Source organism: Astatotilapia calliptera, chromosome 20, assembly GCF_964374335.1.
Source record: "Astatotilapia calliptera chromosome 20, fAstCal68.1, whole genome shotgun sequence".
Taxonomy (NCBI): domain Eukaryota; kingdom Metazoa; phylum Chordata; class Actinopteri; order Cichliformes; family Cichlidae; genus Astatotilapia; species Astatotilapia calliptera.
The window spans coordinates 32,767,327-32,784,374 of NC_137441.1; the positions used below are offsets into that span (position 1 = coordinate 32,767,327).

The window sequence follows — 17,048 nt, forward strand, 5'->3', positions numbered from 1 at the left end:
AGCCATAGAAGAGTGGACCAAAGTTCCTCCACAACCATGTCACTTTCTGTTTGACTGAAAAATCAAACAGAAAGTTGTAACTTCCAAGTTACTGTTTCTAAAGGTGGTTCTACAAGCTAATATATATATATATAGGTAATAATAATAACAACAATAATAATAATAGGTAATAATCATGGAATAAGGGCTGCACAGTCCTGTTGAAATCTTGATTTTTCACGACTGTAAATGTTATATTGACCGATTTGCACACTATACTTTTTACTGCACAGTTAGAGAAATCTTAAATTGTGATTATATGTATTTATCTCGTAGTGTAGTAGCTGGTAGGCATACATTATCTGGCACTTTATCTTTTTTTGTAATCGTTTTGTACTATGTGTGAATTTGCTGTGGCACTGGACTCTGAGTTTCAACAATCTACATATTCCCAGTTAAAAGAAAAAAAAAATCATGCTCATCTCATTTAAGGTTTTATATTTATATAATAGTTTTATAGGGAGAGGGATTTCAATATTCCAGTCTAGACATAAACAGAATCAAACAGCTTCTGTTTCTTACAAACAGGGCTTACGTAAAAATGGCACACCTTTATGTGCAATGAGGAACATAGTGACACTCTTGCATTATCTGGCATGCAGTGTGAAAAGGATTGATGTAAGTCAAGTGTGGAAAAAATAAATAAATTAAACACAGGGCACTTATCCAAATACTCGCGTGTTGTTGTTGCTTCTTCTGACGGGGTGTCTTGTGACATGGGAAAACCACGTCAGGGTTTTTTCCCTGCCAACGCTCGAAATGTGCGTAAAGACAATGCAGACGTATTAACTGCTTAAATAAAACACAGAGGAGTTTGGGATGCTGGCTAAAACATACTCAGAGTAAATTGGTAGAAATAATAATGTTTTTCAAAACGAATCATAATAAAATTATTATTATTATTAAAATACTACTACTAATAATGATCAATTCTGATACTAATGATGATGTTCTGTGTTATATTCTAGTTTAAACCCCATTACTATAATCACATCTCTTCATTTGGCTGAAGTTTCGTTATTTCACCGGAAATCTAAAAGTAAGGATAATCCTGCGAGATAAGCATTTTCATCATGAAAGCAAAGCTAGGACTTTTTAAGGATTCTTATCTGTGCGATAAAAGCAACAATGAACGGCTCACAAGGTGGTAAACAAAGTGCTGTTTATTTCTAGAATATCACATATCATGTCTTTATCATCAGATCTGAAGAAGTGGGTATTTAAAGCATGGAAAAATACAGCTCTAGGTACAAAAACACGTTGACTAACAGGAGTGCGCTGAAGCCAGACATGGAAAGGATAATTGTGGTAAAACAAGTGTGATTCAATTAATTCTCTATGCACCATATTTCATCTAATAAAAACATCGTCGGCTCACCATTTCACAGTTGAATGTAAATCCTTTGATTGACTGGAAACACATTTATGTGACCGCTCATCTATATGATCTGCTGCTCAGTTATTTTGTGATCTTGTGTATTTTTCCACACACGCAAACAAAAAGTTCTGGCAAAGTGAAACTGTTACTAAATCACTTCACTCAACAACCTGAAACACACCCATTCTTAGAAAAGACCCCTGTTCAGTGCAGGCACTGTCGGAAGCTTGAATTATGTGAATTTGTGTTTTGTTTTAAATTCACAGTCAAATTTCCTCAACTTGAGGAAGCGCCCGTGTACCTCTGGAGGGGCGCTAGAACCACATCTGCATTTTTCTGCTCGCTCTCAGAGCTGTACAGGCCGTGCTCTTTGATGTAGTGAATGACGCTGTCTGCCAGAAGGTATCTGACGCTCTGGCCGCGCCGCAGCGACCGCCGCACATGAGTGGCTGAGATGTCGTTAGTCACCCATTCGCGGACGATATGGATGTTCTTGCGATACTTCCACAGCAAGTCTGACTGGTGGATGAACTTGTGTGGATCGCTGTTGCTGCGGGTGATGCAAACCAAACCGTGGCGGCCCACGATCTCTGCGATATCCTCCTGCTTCCACATGTTGGGAATCCCAAAAGACTCGAGGACGTCAGCCCCGCACAGCAACATCAGCTGAAGGTCATCTGAGCACAGAGAAACAAGTTTGTCAGCACAACACAAGAGTCAACTAATCCACACTGTGCATATGCTTCAGGTCAAAAATTTTAGAACCCCCCAATTCTTCCAGTTTTTTATTGAAATTTAAGCAGTTTAATGTCTCGTTGAGATTAAAGCATAGAACAACCATGGAATCCATTTATAAATCAAAATGTAATCTAAACTTTTCATCAAAGTAGTCACCTTTGGCAGAGAGAACAGCTAAAAACACTCATGGCATTATCTCTACAATGCCATCTATCCATCCGTCCAGCCGCATGAAAGTGAAACTCTCGGTTTACCAGTCAATTGACGTCCCTGTCCTCTACTATGGTCGCGAGCTCTGGGTAGTGACTGAAAGAATGAGATCGCGTATACAAGCGGCGAAAATGAGCTCAGCCACCTGAGAATGGCTCAGAGTAGAGTCACTACTCCTCCACATCAAAAGAAGTCAGTTGAGGTGGTTCAAGCATCTGGCAAGGATGCCTACTGGCCAACTCCAGAATGAGGCCCAGGGGCAGACCCAGGACCTGCTGGAGACACAGAGGCCTAGAAATGCCTCTGTGTTCCTCGGGATAAGCTGGAGGTGGCGGCTGGAGAGAGGGAGGTCTGGGCATCCTTGCTTAGGCTACTGTGCCCACGACCGTGCCATGGATAAGGAGAAGAAAATGGATGGATGGAAGTTTTTCCCAGCTGTGTTGCAGAAGTTCCCATAAATGCATGGCACTTTTAGGATGGAGAGTGTGCTGGCCATTCCATTCTTGTTTCTTTTTCCTACTGTAGTTCCGGCACAGCTTGGACTTATGTTTTGGGTTTTTATCTTGGTGTAGGATGAACCCCTGACCAACTAGGTGCATACCAGAGGGTACTGCATGGCAATGCAGAACCATTTTGGTTCAAGGTGCCTCTAAATCTGTACATGTCACCAACATCCCGAGACCATCACGCTTCCTCCTCATATTTAAAAGTTAATGTCACACTCAACATGTTTTTTCTTGTTCAAAAGTAGGTTGGTAGGACCAACCGTCAAAGCTCGATCAACCTCCTTTGCTGCGGAACAGGTTTAAGTTCTTAATCCATTTCCTGTTCTCTAAAAAAGGCCGTTGTATATTTCTGAAATATGTATTTTTTTAGTTTTAGGTAACATTACACTATTTTAAGCTATTCGTTGGACTTGAGCTGCTTGAATTTCAATTTAAAGAATGGAAGAATTGGGGTCTTCTTAAAGTTTGGACCATTAGTGTATTCACTATCTGTCATGGGGCAGAACAGTGCATATGTGACTGCCTGAAATTGACACACATGAAATCAAATTCTATTTATTTCAGCTTCTACATCAGTTGAGTTTGAAGGTGTGGAATAACAAAGAAGTGCGCTTACTGGAACTTGCCTACATTAGCTGCGAATAAGAACACACCCAAATGTCCTAATGAATTGTCAGTGGTCACGTTGCACTGCAGATCATTGCAGGGTTGAAATTTTGATGAGGAAAGAGGGTGATTCATAGAATAAAGAAGAAGATATTCAGTTCTGCTGCACTGGTTTTAAACTGAACTGCTGACATCTTAACCCTGTAATGCCAAGTGTAACGTATTTGATACATGAGATTTTGTGACCTCTGCATCTTCTGTTTTCCTTTTTTTTTCCTGAATAAATTGGACAGTAAGTATTTAAGTAATACATTGCACAAAAATGCCAACTGTAGCTCACATATAACTCATATATGCAAACTGATAAAATTGATATTTAATACATTTTTTGTCAGAATATTCTGGCAATTACACTTCATGGTTCAAGCTTTACAGGGTTAAGCGATGCTAGTAGAACTTAAATGCAAAGCATAGTATGCACTTCAACCTGCCAGCTTTTACAATGCACCTTCAGCAAAAATTCAAGTGCTTCCATAATGCATATTTTTCCCTTCCATCCCCCAGAGGCTCAGCTCGTGCTGTTAACACCACACCTGTGTATCCACACCCTAAACCCATTCTCTTGTCAGTTAAGCTGCAAACAGGAAAATCCTGACAACTACGTTTGTTGCATGGCTCGTTTGATGGACAAGAAAAGTTACAGACAATGACAGGGAGGTAAATGTATGGCATGACATACCTCTGTCTTTGTGATGATTCTCTTCTATGCGCCTCTTTTTTGCATACTTGATCGTGTCCACATCATCGATGTTCTGCTCTGATGCAAGAAGCTCCTCATAGTGATGCCTGTAAATTTACAAATTGGAATCAAAGATTTTTATCAAGCAAAAACCACGCTGAGTGTATACTATATTTACAGTTTGCTATAAAGTGGAAAAAGGCTACTATTGGTAGTTGTCAATCAGCAAAATAATGCTCCAAAATCCAATTCTCGTTATGCTAAATGCATTTGATCTCATTATTAAACTGTTTTTGTGCCTTTTATGGGTTTTTTTCTTCAAGTCTGTGAGGCTGCAGTTTTATTTCAGATTCTTTTCACCATCAGCATTTAATAATTTCAGCCTTCAACTTAAACAATTAAGGAATTTTGATTGACTTTGTCTGATTCTATCTTGTTTGAACTGCACCTGCAAAGTTCTGGGAAGTATTCGGCAAATCATAACATGTATCAAGTATCATACCAGTGAAGGCTCTCACATTTCCTGCCTTGCATTTCTTCCTTTTCCTGCTGCCACAGGAAAACAGATGACAAAGATTCTAAATAATGATTTCATTTATGTGAGGCATAATGATGTTAATTATCTAATATCTAATTAAGCCTGCACAAGTTTAATTTTAATCCCTAAGGTTTAAATCAAACCTCTATAATGGATTTTGTTACTTTAAGAATTAATTTATCTAGAACACACACACACACACACACATCAAATCTAAAGCAAAGCAAAAGCACTCAGACGCAAGAAATGTCAACTCACCGAACTACTTTAGCCGTTTCCACCCACTCTGGCTGCAAACTCTCCCAGGAATCCACCATAACCCAGTCTGAGCTTTCGGTAGCCAATCGAGTCATCTCCAGACGGTGGCAGGCTTCAATCAAGCCCTTTTTCTTATATGCATCACCCACTGGAGAGATGATTCCTCTCACCACCTTATACTGACCTTACGCACAAAAGAAGACACGTGTTTAAGTACTGGTCAGGTAAAATATTATATTTGAATTATTAGACTTTATTGGACAGAACAGTAGAGTAGAGAAGAAAGGTGGAAGAGAGCACAAGGGAAATGACACACGGGAAACTAAGCAGAATAGAATCCAGGCAGCCACAGCCGAAACAAAGACAGAATCAAAGAAATCAGCATTTACTGAATAAATAATTGGTTCTAGCTCGATAGTGTAGTGGTTTACACATTAGCCTAACAAACAAAAGATCCCTGGTTTGATCCCAGGTCTGCCAAATCAAATTATGTGGTGAAATGCAAAGTCATTCCAGCTGGAGGGGTCAGGAAGGGGATCTGGCATAAAACTCCCAAATCAAGTATGAGGCACAACCTAATAGTGTCTATTAATAATATAATAATGCAATATTAAAACACTGCCAGCTTTTCTGTACTGTCATATTAATCAATTTACAAAAGCATAATTCCTTCTTGAACTATTTTGTATCTGGGCTTTTGGTATAACAATTTTATCCAAAACACTTGTCTCTCCAATGTACTAATTCACAATCCCTTTTTACGACAAAGCTACCCCTTTCACTTAATTTTTGCACATCTATCCATCTTCTTCCAATTTATCCATTTCAGGATTGCAGGGTACATCCTGGGTAGATTGCAAATATGTTGCAGGGGTAACATATAGAAACAGAGAACCCTTCATGCACACATTTGCACCTACAGTAAGTTTAGAATCATCCCATGCATGTCTCTGCGTTGGGTGACTGTGGGAGAAAGCTGGAGTACCCAGAATTAAAGCTGGAGTATCATTCATTCATTTAAAAAAAAAAAAGAAAAGAATGGATGATAAAGGTGGAGATGCATCACACTAAAAGATCCAATTTTCATGTAACTCAACCTGTGTCTTCCAGGTGATCTCGTGCCAGTTCAAACATCCTCATGTGCATGTTGGTGATGGGGTTGAAGGACCCGCAGGCCAGCAGGACCACTTTGGTTATACTGTGACCCTCCATGGCTCATACTGGAGCTGGGTTTGCACAAACAAGGAGAAGAAACGAAGACTGATTAAGACTTGGCTGATCACATGTCGAGAATCGCTTTGTGGGGGGCGGAAACAGTATATTTGTATCAAGAGAGTAGTTTAACCTCGTAAATACAGTCTGTGAGCTTCATAAAGTGGAACTACAAACGTAAAGAAAACTAAAGCTCGACGCTTTATCTATGTTAAACGTTAGCATTCGACTATAACAAGTAGCTAACTTTAGCTTATCTATTGAGCACACAGCGCGAGCCTCCTTTTACGTCCAAGATTCACGTACGGGACCCTTAAACAGACAAAACATGAACTCGGTGCTTAACTTAAAAGCAAATTATGCGTTTTTAATATAATGTCAAATAATGTAGTCATTGTAGTACCAAGACAAACAGCTACAGATACCATTTGTGTTTCACCCGCTTCCTCCTTTGACGTCACGGACTACGCTGTAAAATCCACTAATCCGATTGGACACAATCGACAAGGAAGCGGTGAGCCGCACCCGCTCTGGTGGTGCTGCGTTCACAATCACAAATTCCCCAAATCCCAAACGTCTCGACTAATAGTAAACGTGTTATAGCCGTATTTTAAGTAATTATTTTTAATTTTCCTCTAGAACGGCTACCTTCTTTAATTTACGACAAACTCTTGAGCAAATGCTAACATTCTACTAAGGCTGATTTGCAGCTGTTTACAAAGAAATTCCCGGTAAGATGTTTTCCTTTAGCATGTACGCTAGCTGTTTAGCTAACAAAACAACTTGGACTGTTTGCATGAACTTCCAACACACAGATACATTTATCTTATCAGTGTAGTCGCCAAAGAGACTGTTAGATCCGATAAAGTGTTGTGTCTTTTTTCACTAACAGCTCTGCTCTCATCGAGTGGAAATAGCACGTTAGGTCATCTTTGAGTTATCTGTGAAGTACATCAGCAACAAAACCTAACGTGACCTGTTGTTTGGTGCCAGTTCTCTCAGTTCCCGTAGGAAAAATAGGATTTTAACTGAAGATGGCCTCTCGAGGGAAATCAGAAACTGGAAAATTGAGGCAAAATATGGAGGAACAACTTGACAGACTAATGCAGCAGCTTCAGGACCTGGAGGAATGCAGGTGTAGTACAGAAAAAGAAAAACAATAAACTCCTCTTGTGTGCTTTTGTATATGAAAATCTGGCATGCAGTACCTGAAGAATAACAAAGAGAATAAAAAAACAGTGAGTAAATAAATGCTTCTCTATTCTTTTGTTGTGTCTCAGTTTTGATTCCTTCATTTGTTTATTCCAGAGAAGATCTGGATGAGGAAGAGTACGAAGAGACAAAGAAGGAAACTTTGGAGCAGCTGGGTGAATTCAATGACTCCTTGAAGAAAATAATGTCAGGAGATATGACACTTGTGGATGAACTCAGTGGGATGCAACTGGTATGGACAATTAATGTGCTACTACTGTGTATTAGGAGTGCATTAAATAGGTTATAGCACATTGATTAAGAAAACTGTTGATTAGTAAAATGTCAGAACGTTCAGATGTTTCTGTCTTCATCAGGCGATCCAAGCTGCCATCAGCCAAGCCTTCAAAACCCCGGAGGTGATACGACTTTTTGCTAAGAAGCAGCCAGGACAGCTGAGAAGCAGACTGGCAGAGGTTTGCAATGTCAAATATATATTGTATAATATATACACACACACACACACACACACAGAGTTGTGGTAAGAAGTTTACACACCCTCATCATGTGCATGAATATCATGTTAATTTGGGGCATTTAATGATTTCTTTGATGTTTCATTTTTACTTTCTGTATTAATGACTTGGAAAAACATGAATTGTGTGCACAAGATTGAATTTAATTTGGATTTTCTCTAAACCATACAGTCTCAAACATAAACATACATTCCCACTAATATTTGATTAAATTGTCATCTCCACTTTTGCTTAACATCAACAATCTTCTGGCATACTTCTTGCTGCATATCTGACCGATCTTCTCGGCAGTGTTGGCAGAATCCATTTAAATTGGTCGGTTTCCTGGCACAGACACGACTTTTAAATGCAGTCCATACATTTTCAACAAGAATGGGGTCGGGGCTTTGGGAAGGTCATTCCAAAAGCTTAATGTTAGCCTGTTTTATCCAAACTGAAACCAGTTCTGATGTGTGTTTGGGATTATTGCTCTGATCATGTGTTGTGCTCATTTGAGGTGAAGTTGAAGAATTTAGAGGTATTCCTCATCCTTCATTATTCCATCCACTTTGTCCACTTATTGAAAGATTTAAGTGAGTGCATGTCTATATTTAAACCTATTATTTCACCCTGTGTGGATTGGAGGAAATCCCCCAAAAAATTCAAACTTGTTTTAAAATTCTTCTTGCTTAATATCATGAAAGATGTTTGCTGGAAGAACAGTTCAAAGAAATTATCAAAAGCCCCAAATTGCCATGATTGCACACGCATTTCTGACCACAACAGCAGAGTTCAGTCACACCTCAGTGTTTATGTGTGGATTCATTTGCCGACCGGTGTGTGGCATACTGTGCAGATGGACCGCGATGTGATGGTGGGAAAACTGTCACGGGACGTGTACACGCAGCAGAAAATGGAAATCCTCACTGCCTTGAGAAAACTGGGGGAGAAGGTGAGGAGCACTCAGAGCACACATGATTATCCACAGAATTGAGGATGATTCAGCGGCTTGTGCTACGTAAAGTCTGAAATGATTCATTTCAGTCATGCAGCCCTCACTAGCTGCCTCAAATCTTTCCTTTCATTCATGTTGTAATTATGTGACAGCTCACCCCAGAAGACGAGACGTTCCTCACTGAAAACGCCACAGCGACCCTGAGCCAGTTTGAAAAAGTGACTGCAAACCAAGGTGAGCATAAAGATGATTTTACTACAAAACTGATACTTTCTCAGATATTTCTGTTGACCTCATTTTGCTTTCTTTTTTCCAGGGTCCGAAGACAAAATAATGGCTTTAGCTAGCTCCGGTGTGAAAACAAAGTCATAGCAGTTCTGCAAAAAAAAAAAAGTGTGTTTTTAATGAAGACAAAAATGTGCCATCCGATTATGGATTTTCTAAACAATCAGTGCGCTTTTAAGTGCTACTGCAGACGCTGACACTTTTAACAGTATTGTTTTATATGTACACGTCAATCTTTGTAAATGTCTTTTAATCGTCCAGATAAAGTGTAAAAATGTATTTTAGGTACGAGCGTGTGATTTGCTAAAAGGTGCGTGAATGTAGAGGACGGCGCAGACAGTTTGTTATTATGATCTTGTGGTTTGTGCAGTGATTCTTTATTCCAAAATTTCAATATTCAACAGTGCTGTTTTTAGGATGCAGTTTTCCTTCAGGGTGTATTTTTATTTCAGCTAAAACTGTGCCGTCACTTGTGTGCAGGTGAGATGTAGAGTCTGATATCTTCAGTAAAACTCGATGAGTCTTTCACCAGTTTAGTTGAAATGTGCTGAGTCTGCAGGGTGGATTAGAGCAGCCGTCGTCCAACAATATGAGAATCATAGTTTTATTAATAGTGTGGGTCTTCGGTCTGTTCATGGAGAAAATACAGAGAAAATACAAAGATTTTACAGGATGAAGTAATGAATCGAGACGCTTTACCACTATTCAGTGTCACTTGGGTGTTTCCATTATTTTAATGAGTCCTCTATGCATTTATTATCATGCAACTCAAACTGATGACTGTAGTTTCATGTTGACAGTGATGAAGTTTGATAGTTTTTAAACTCGCATCAGAGTCTGTGTAGAAGTGAATGTCACAATGTTTACAGCATTAATCTTGATATTCTTGCTACTTTTAATGTGAGTAAAAATAAAACTAACAACAGGCTTCATGTTTTATTTCCCACCATGTACACTCACCTGCCACTATGTACACCTGTTCAGCTGCTCATCAGCATTAATATTTTATCAGCCAATCACATTGCATGTAGGCATGTTAGCATGGTCAAACAGAGTACCGTGAACAGTATAAAAGCATGGATCTGATTGGGCTGCTGCTGGTGGTGTAATGGTGTGGGGGATATTTTCTTCACACATTTTGGGCATCAAATAAACACCACAGCTTACCTGAATGTTACTGCAGGCCATGTCCGTCACTTTATGACCACCGTGTATCCGTCTTGAATCTTTGCCGAAAGAATTAAGGTAATTCTGAAGGCAAGGAGGGTCCAACTTGATACTAGCAAGTCAAATCTAATAAAGTATCTCATGAGTGTATACACTGTTACATTCGTGGATGCTCATTTTAAACATGGGCAAAGTCTGAAATAATGAGATTGGCAAACATACGTGTCGTCCCGGAGTGCCTAAAGCTTCAAACTGCTCTCAAGGTTCACTTCAGACAGTTTTCAAATCTTGTCTCTGTATGATGTCACTGAGAGTGGGTATCATAAATATGCTCTGAGCACAGGAGGCCCACCCACCTGCTGTTCAAACCCGTTTTTGAGGGGCAGCCAATTCTAAGAAAGGGAACTGAAAAATATACCCAAGCATTAAGGCCTTACTGGTATTACTGGTGGTTCTACTATACACAGTTTGAAATGTGAATCATGCAAAGCAGCCCTGGTAGAGCGCACGAATAAAAGCATGGAGTTGAAAAGGAGCATAATAAATCCACCAGCTCTATATTTTATCGTGGAGCTGTAGCAGATCTCAGTTTCACCACCAGAGGGCAACAGTGCTCAATATTTACAAAAAAAAAGACTCACAGCACCACCCAGGGTGTGTTCCCATGCTGTGCACCGGCACCATGTTTACACTAGAGAATACAATGAAGGAAAACAAGAGCAGACAGAAGTTATACCCCATCTCATCTTCCTTTATTTTGTTTACGAGCAAGCATCAACCTCACTACATTTGCCTTTCAACTGGTAGAAAAGAGAGCAGCTCCAACAAGCACAAAGGAAACATCCAACCACGCTGAAAACACCGTCACCGTCCATTTTGAGCAGATTTTAAAACAAAGAAGAAGAAAAAAAATAATTCTTGAGTGTCATGGATGTGTGAAACAGACAATCTGAGAATCAGTAGTGTATCACGTCTCCTTTCTCACTCCGGTCTCATAGGCCCACGTGGAGCGTACACACACACTTGTGGTTCATGCAAAGTCAATATACCCCCACCCACCTGTCCATCCACCCACCCTTCCTTACTTCATCTTGATGTTGTTACAGTATGGTTGCATTTCAGATTGTTAGGCAGTGACATTCATTGGGGGCGCACCAGAAAGCAAACGAGATGCTAGTGAACCTTTCAACTGTAGCTGAAATGTGGACATGAAGTGTTTGACACAATGAAACCGTGAGAATTGCGTCACCGACAGGCATATATACTCTTGTGAAATTTCATGCTGCCCTAAAAAAAAAAAAAATTAAAAAAAAAAAATTGTTTCTCAACAGCTCAAGCAACAGGACACTGTTAAAAAGAAGAAAAAAGAAACTCACCTTCCACTATACACAAATAGGTCAGTATACACGCTGTATGCTGCCAAAGCAATTTCATAATGTACATCTTTTAAAGGTGGATTCCGTCAATATGATTTTTAAGTACAATATCTATAGAAGATACAATGTGGATCTACTCCTCTACACATCAACAAGGAAAATGTTTTCACCTGTAATAAAACTAGCGTCGGCCTATTATCGCGACAAACTGAGAGAAAACGTCTCCCCAGCTACGAAAGAAATCTAGCATTAAAAATAAAAATAAAAGAGCACGGATAAGTGTGTTTGTTAGACCAGCTAATTACGCTATGATCGGCAAAAGGCACTCCCATCTCAGCCGGCTCAGACCTGGCGCCCCCCCCCCCCCTTTTTATTTTATTTTATTTTTTTTAGTTTTTTCATTTTTTAAAACAAGCCAAAGTCATCATGGAAGGGAGACTGTTCACTAAGTTTCAAATGCACACCTATTAAAGAAAATCAAATAAATCAAATGGATTCACTGAGCTGAAAACAAAAGTAGCCTGGAAACTTTTTACATCAACAATAATAATAAGCGTTGAAGGTGTTTTTAATTAATTTTGGCCTCTGAAAACGGATTTGCACGCATAGACTTTTCCAGTCCCGATAATGCCATTTTCTGCACAATCCAAAGCCCCAAACATGGTCGTAATAAATGCAGGTTTGGGAAACGCTTATATTTTACTCTGTACCCTCCCATAAAAGACGAACACTAAAATCGTTCAGTGTGACGGCACGTTTTTATCTGGTCTGGTGAAAGATTATATACAAGTTATGGACAACAGTGTCTGAGAGGAGACAAGAGGTCGGACACACTTTCCCAATCGTAAGCTTCATACTAATACCCGAAGGAAAATAAGTTTACCAAATGTAAACAAATATCTTTGAACAACTCTACAGTACAGTTTCATGTACAATAAAATCTAGTGGTCTACTGCAAAAAAATATCTCACTTTAAGATTCAAAGATTCATTTTTAAAGTGTTTTCCTGCTGAAGCAGCAAACAGTTTAAAATGTACCTCATACAGGCTATGTAGTATTATTTTAGGTAAAATAGCCGTGCCATGAAAAGAAAAAAAAAATAAAACATTGCCAGCAATTCAACGATTCAGCCAGTCTCCACTAAAGCTCATAAACATTTTCTTTCAGTAGCTTGAAAGGGTTTCTCCTTGAACCACAACAGGGACTGGGACAGGGACAACGGTTTTAAAGCTGCTGAGGACATTTTAGTACCCTTATTTTCACCACGAACGGCACTACTGCTGAGCCGATCTTTGTGATTCCACACGACATTTTCTGAAACTGAAAGAAGATTCCATCTGTAGTGTACATCAGTGAGATCTGCTTGGAATGAAACAACACTAAAGCCAGGAGTAGAGCGTTGCCACGCGTGCAAGCGAAGCAAAAGCATCATGTGAAGCTGAAACCGTCAACTAAGCCCTCTGCCTACGAGAAAGCAAAAGAAACTACTTTACTCCTCGCAAAAGATTAAAGAAAAGGGACGAAATGGACACCTTTTTGTCATGGAAACCGCTGAACAGTCCTCGGTTTCGCATCATGAAGCGAGACATTTTGTACAAGCGTGATGGAACAGCTTTTGCAGAAATTCAGCGGCATGCTGCGACAGCCTGTGTGACACAAATAGTCTACATTACATAATCGTAGATATTGGACCCCATTGATTAGGTCTTCACTAACACATTGACTAATTACATGGTTTCATTATATTTACAAAAATCTTTAAAAAGCAATTTATTTCTCTACACATGACTTCCCCAAAATTTCTCCATGCACTAAAAAGAAAAACAAACAAAAAAAAAAAAAGAAATGGAAGAGGAAAATGCAGTCTACTTGTTAAAAGCATCATTTTCGATTCACTGTGGACTACAAGTCAAGAAAACCCAAGTCGGAGCTAGTTGTGAGTTTAGCGAATTAATCTACAAGCATTAGCAAAGAATATACATCAGGAGAAGCGATTACTCTGCTCTTCAAAGCCGTACATCTGAGAGAAAACAAACAAAGTGCAGGGTTGGCTTCCTCACACAGTTCCAATGTAAGCCAGGTTTTCCTGGGAATTAAAATATAATAAATAAAAAAAAGTCAGCAATCTGGTGATGACTACACTACACTGAGTACCACCACTAAGATAACAACAGGAAAACCTTGACCATATATACGCTGAAGGGACTTTATGTTTCTCCTTTTCTTGATTTTTTTTATTTTTGTTAAGTTTTTACATCATGGCTCCTAGACATGAAACTGCAGGGAGTGCTGTGTTTGTGAGTGTGTGTGTGAGGGAGGGAGTATGAGTGAATTTCTGATGTGTGTGTCAGGAGCTCTTGTTTGGGTGTCTTGTGTGTGTTTAGTAGGTGAGGGTGGAGTCGTCCCACTCCAGCTGCTGCTGTCTGCTGGCCCCCTGCTGGTCCTCCGGCTCGCCGCCCTCCTCGTCTTCGCTGCTCTCTGACTCAGCGCTCGTGATGTCATCTTCTTCCTCGCCGTCCTCGCTCTCCTCCTCCTCTTCCTCCTCCTCCTCGCTGCTGTGCTGGTCCTCGTACGTCTGCATTAGTGACAGCGAGAGAAAAGATGGAGACTGTGACTGTGGGCACTCATTTTGTGATCTTAAATACTCAATTACTTAAATTGGGCGACCAGGGGGGTTCAGGGGGTTGGGAAGCTCATCTTGTAACCGGAAGGTTGCCGGTTCAATCCCCAGCTCTGTGTCTTGGTTGTTGTGTCCTTGGGCAAGACACTTCACCTACCGCCTACTGGTGATGGCCAGAGGGGCCGACGGCGCGATATGTCAGTCTGCCCCAGGGCAGCTGTGGCTACAACTGTAGCTTCCCTCCACCAGTGTGTGAATGTGAGAGTGAATGAATAGTGGTATTGTAAATAAATATAAATGCAATCTATTATTATTATTAAATCCGTGTTAGAAAAACTTTATACAGATCATGGCTTTGCTGAGCACCGTGCAGGTTACCTTCCTGTTTCACATCATTTTCATGTATGTAACTGTGTTTGGACAACAACACAGCAGCCTCTGCTAATCTGACAAGTGCAGGCTCCTTTAGATGTTTTCTAGCAAAGACTAATCTGGCCTTCTTATTGCTCCTTGTTGTAAATCCTCTGCATTCCCATTTATGAAGACGTCTCTTGATTATAGACTCTTCACAATAATACGCCTACCTCCTTAAGATTTTGTTAAACACTTGGAATAAGCTCCACGTTTTTCATCTGCAAAACTTGAGCTAAGTCTGCCCTTCAATCACATCTTGTTTGCTTAAAATCCTCTGTGGTGGTGACAAAGGTTTATCACGTCCACTGTTCTGAATTTCACACATTAGAAAACACTGGGGCCATTAGACACAATAAAAAAAACCCAACAGTCATAGCAGTGAGCCTTTCAAGGTAAACTCGATGTCATTGAACTGTGCACATGAGACACATTAACCAAACCTAAATAGATTCGGACGTTTCAAGTACACTTTGATGTAAATATGACGGACGTTCAACACATCAGGTGAAAAGCTAACATGGGATGTAGATTAGCATTAAAAGGCAGCGACATACAATAAAACCACGGGAGAGGATTTAATGCACGTCTCTTATTGCCGAAACGCTGCATTATCTCAATAACTTTCTCCTACGAACCAAATCCATGCAATAAAAATAACAAACCACTTTGAAAGAGTCATTTCCAAGATACTCAGGAAATTGAGCGTCTCGTTTCAGCTCTGTTTAACAAAACAGAGCTACCAAAAAAGGCCATCATCTTTTAACAAATCTGTATGTCTCACTGGCGAGTTTGTATATGATCAGATTATTTTGGTCAAATGTGTAAAGTCTCACTCGGCAGATGTGCTGTGATTTAGTCACAGCAGGATGGGAGTTAAAGCAAATCAAAACGTGGTAAATAATCGGTCCTTTTAACAAACAGTAAAGCAACAACGAGTAATCGAATGACTCAGAAAGACATGAATCTTCTTGTACAAATATATTCAGCCCACGAGCTGACTCATTCGCTTCATTTTGGGCTTTTGGGAAAAGAAGCTGCTTCCTTTCGTTTCATTCTTGTGCGTCAGTCAGGTAATGTGACTTACATATTTGCAACAGAGTCTCTCTCTCGTCCCCACAAGGCTGCTAATTACAAGGGGCTCAGACAAAACTAGGGCACAGTTTTAACATCACCCAGTTCGCATTAGCAGGCGAAAAGCTGTCTGGGCTACAGCCTAACACCAGCAGCGAAATTCTGTTAAACAGCTTTTCACCAGTTAATCACCATCATAATCATGTTTTTTGTTGCTTATTTTGCTTCCCTGCTTCCTCCTCTCGTGTCGTTTTACCTCCATGGGGTTTACGGTGATGGTGAGGGCTGAATCGTCCCAGTCCATCTCGTTCTCCTTGCCGTTTTCCTGGTCCCTCATGGTGCGCTGGTGTGCAGCTCGGATGCGGAACACGCCCAGGATGATCATGAACACCAGGAAGCTGACGCACACCACGATGACGATGGTGGCAGCGCTCGGAACCACTACGAGGAGGTAAACCACATCAGGAAAAACACAGTGATTAGTTAGACGCAAAACAACACTTCACGATCAAATATGTGGAGCCGCAGCTTCCACCGCCGCTTTGGCTTTATGGCGTGCTCCCAGCGATCTGTACACACACGTGCTTTTGGCTGTTCAAGGTGTTGAGGCTGTTTTTCTTTAAATAGCTTAGCCCATCTCGCGCCAACCTGCTCCACTTTCCATATTAGCAGGAAGAGCCCTCTCTGGTGCAGTGGCGAGCTTAGCGAGGCAGTCAGCTTAGAAGAATACAGAAGCCGGAAAATAAAAGGTCGTGCTCAGTGTGCACTGCCTGTACAGATGTCACAAACAGCGCTCAAAAGTAATCCCTAACTTGGTCCATTAAAAAACAGACACACTACTAGTGTTTCATACATGCCCCACTTCTGCTTAGTAGGCTGTAATCCTCCTGCTTCATATCACAAATCTTTTTCTACAGCAACAATTAAGCTGATTACTGCTTTGATTATGATATTTAGTGTTGCATTCAACAGATAAACACGATATTGCAGCCAATACTGAGGAAAAAAATAAACACTACTGCTTAATTTATTTTCCAGGCATCCTTAAATTAATTTTTGCAGGAAAGATTTTTATACTTTGATTTTGTGTCTTTTTCCACGTCGCTGAAACAGATGCATGTTTGATTTTTTCTTCTTTTTTTTTTTTTGAAACTTTGGTGAATCGATGGCTGCAGATGACTACTGATTTTCTATGCAACCTGCTGAAAAAGGATGAAGCATTCTCCATGT

The 17,048-nt window shown here is 40.2% G+C and overlaps 3 protein-coding genes across 9 annotated transcripts in view; 1 reads left to right on the forward strand and 2 right to left on the reverse strand.

Moving 5' to 3' along the window:
• Nucleotides 1-1,184: 1,184 nt before the first annotated feature.
• Nucleotides 1,185-6,786, reverse strand: nmnat1 (nicotinamide nucleotide adenylyltransferase 1). 3 transcript variants are annotated; one of them, XM_026155321.2, is made up of 5 exons: nucleotides 6,650-6,786; nucleotides 6,110-6,238; nucleotides 5,013-5,196; nucleotides 4,217-4,323; nucleotides 1,185-2,094 (listed from the first exon to the last, which is right to left on the reverse strand). In XM_026155321.2, the coding sequence occupies exons 2-5, from the start codon at nucleotides 6,222-6,224 to the stop codon at nucleotides 1,694-1,696; spliced, it is 807 nt and encodes a 268-aa protein (XP_026011106.2). In that variant the 5' UTR covers nucleotides 6,225-6,238; nucleotides 6,650-6,786; the 3' UTR covers nucleotides 1,185-1,693. The 3 variants fall into 3 exon arrangements, with proteins under 3 accessions (XP_026011106.2, XP_026011105.2, XP_026011107.2); XM_026155320.2 differs by having other exon boundaries at nucleotides 6,628-6,753; XM_026155322.2 differs by having other exon boundaries at nucleotides 6,358-6,674.
• Nucleotides 6,726-10,093, forward strand: lzic (leucine zipper and CTNNBIP1 domain containing). 2 transcript variants are annotated; one of them, XM_026155323.2, is made up of 7 exons: nucleotides 6,726-6,955; nucleotides 7,218-7,359; nucleotides 7,533-7,668; nucleotides 7,793-7,891; nucleotides 8,787-8,882; nucleotides 9,038-9,119; nucleotides 9,202-10,093. In XM_026155323.2, the coding sequence occupies exons 2-7, from the start codon at nucleotides 7,259-7,261 to the stop codon at nucleotides 9,255-9,257; spliced, it is 570 nt and encodes a 189-aa protein (XP_026011108.1). In that variant the 5' UTR covers nucleotides 6,726-6,955; nucleotides 7,218-7,258; the 3' UTR covers nucleotides 9,258-10,093. The 2 variants fall into 2 exon arrangements, with proteins under 2 accessions (XP_026011108.1, XP_080151543.1); XM_080295417.1 differs by having other exon boundaries at nucleotides 6,770-6,955; nucleotides 7,117-7,359.
• A 1,715-nt stretch (nucleotides 10,094-11,808) lies between these two features.
• clstn1 (calsyntenin 1) overlaps nucleotides 11,809-17,048 on the reverse strand; it is a 37,709-nt gene continuing 32,469 nt past the window's right edge. For all 4 annotated transcript variants that reach the window (XM_026155319.2, XM_026155317.2, XM_026155318.2 and 1 more), the window contains 2 exons: nucleotides 16,075-16,259; nucleotides 11,809-14,288 (listed from right to left, as the gene is read on the reverse strand). In XM_026155319.2, coding sequence (XP_026011104.1) covers nucleotides 14,094-14,288; nucleotides 16,075-16,259 — 380 coding nt within the window. In that variant the 3' untranslated portion in view covers nucleotides 11,809-14,093. The remainder of the gene's footprint in view (nucleotides 14,289-16,074; nucleotides 16,260-17,048) is intronic.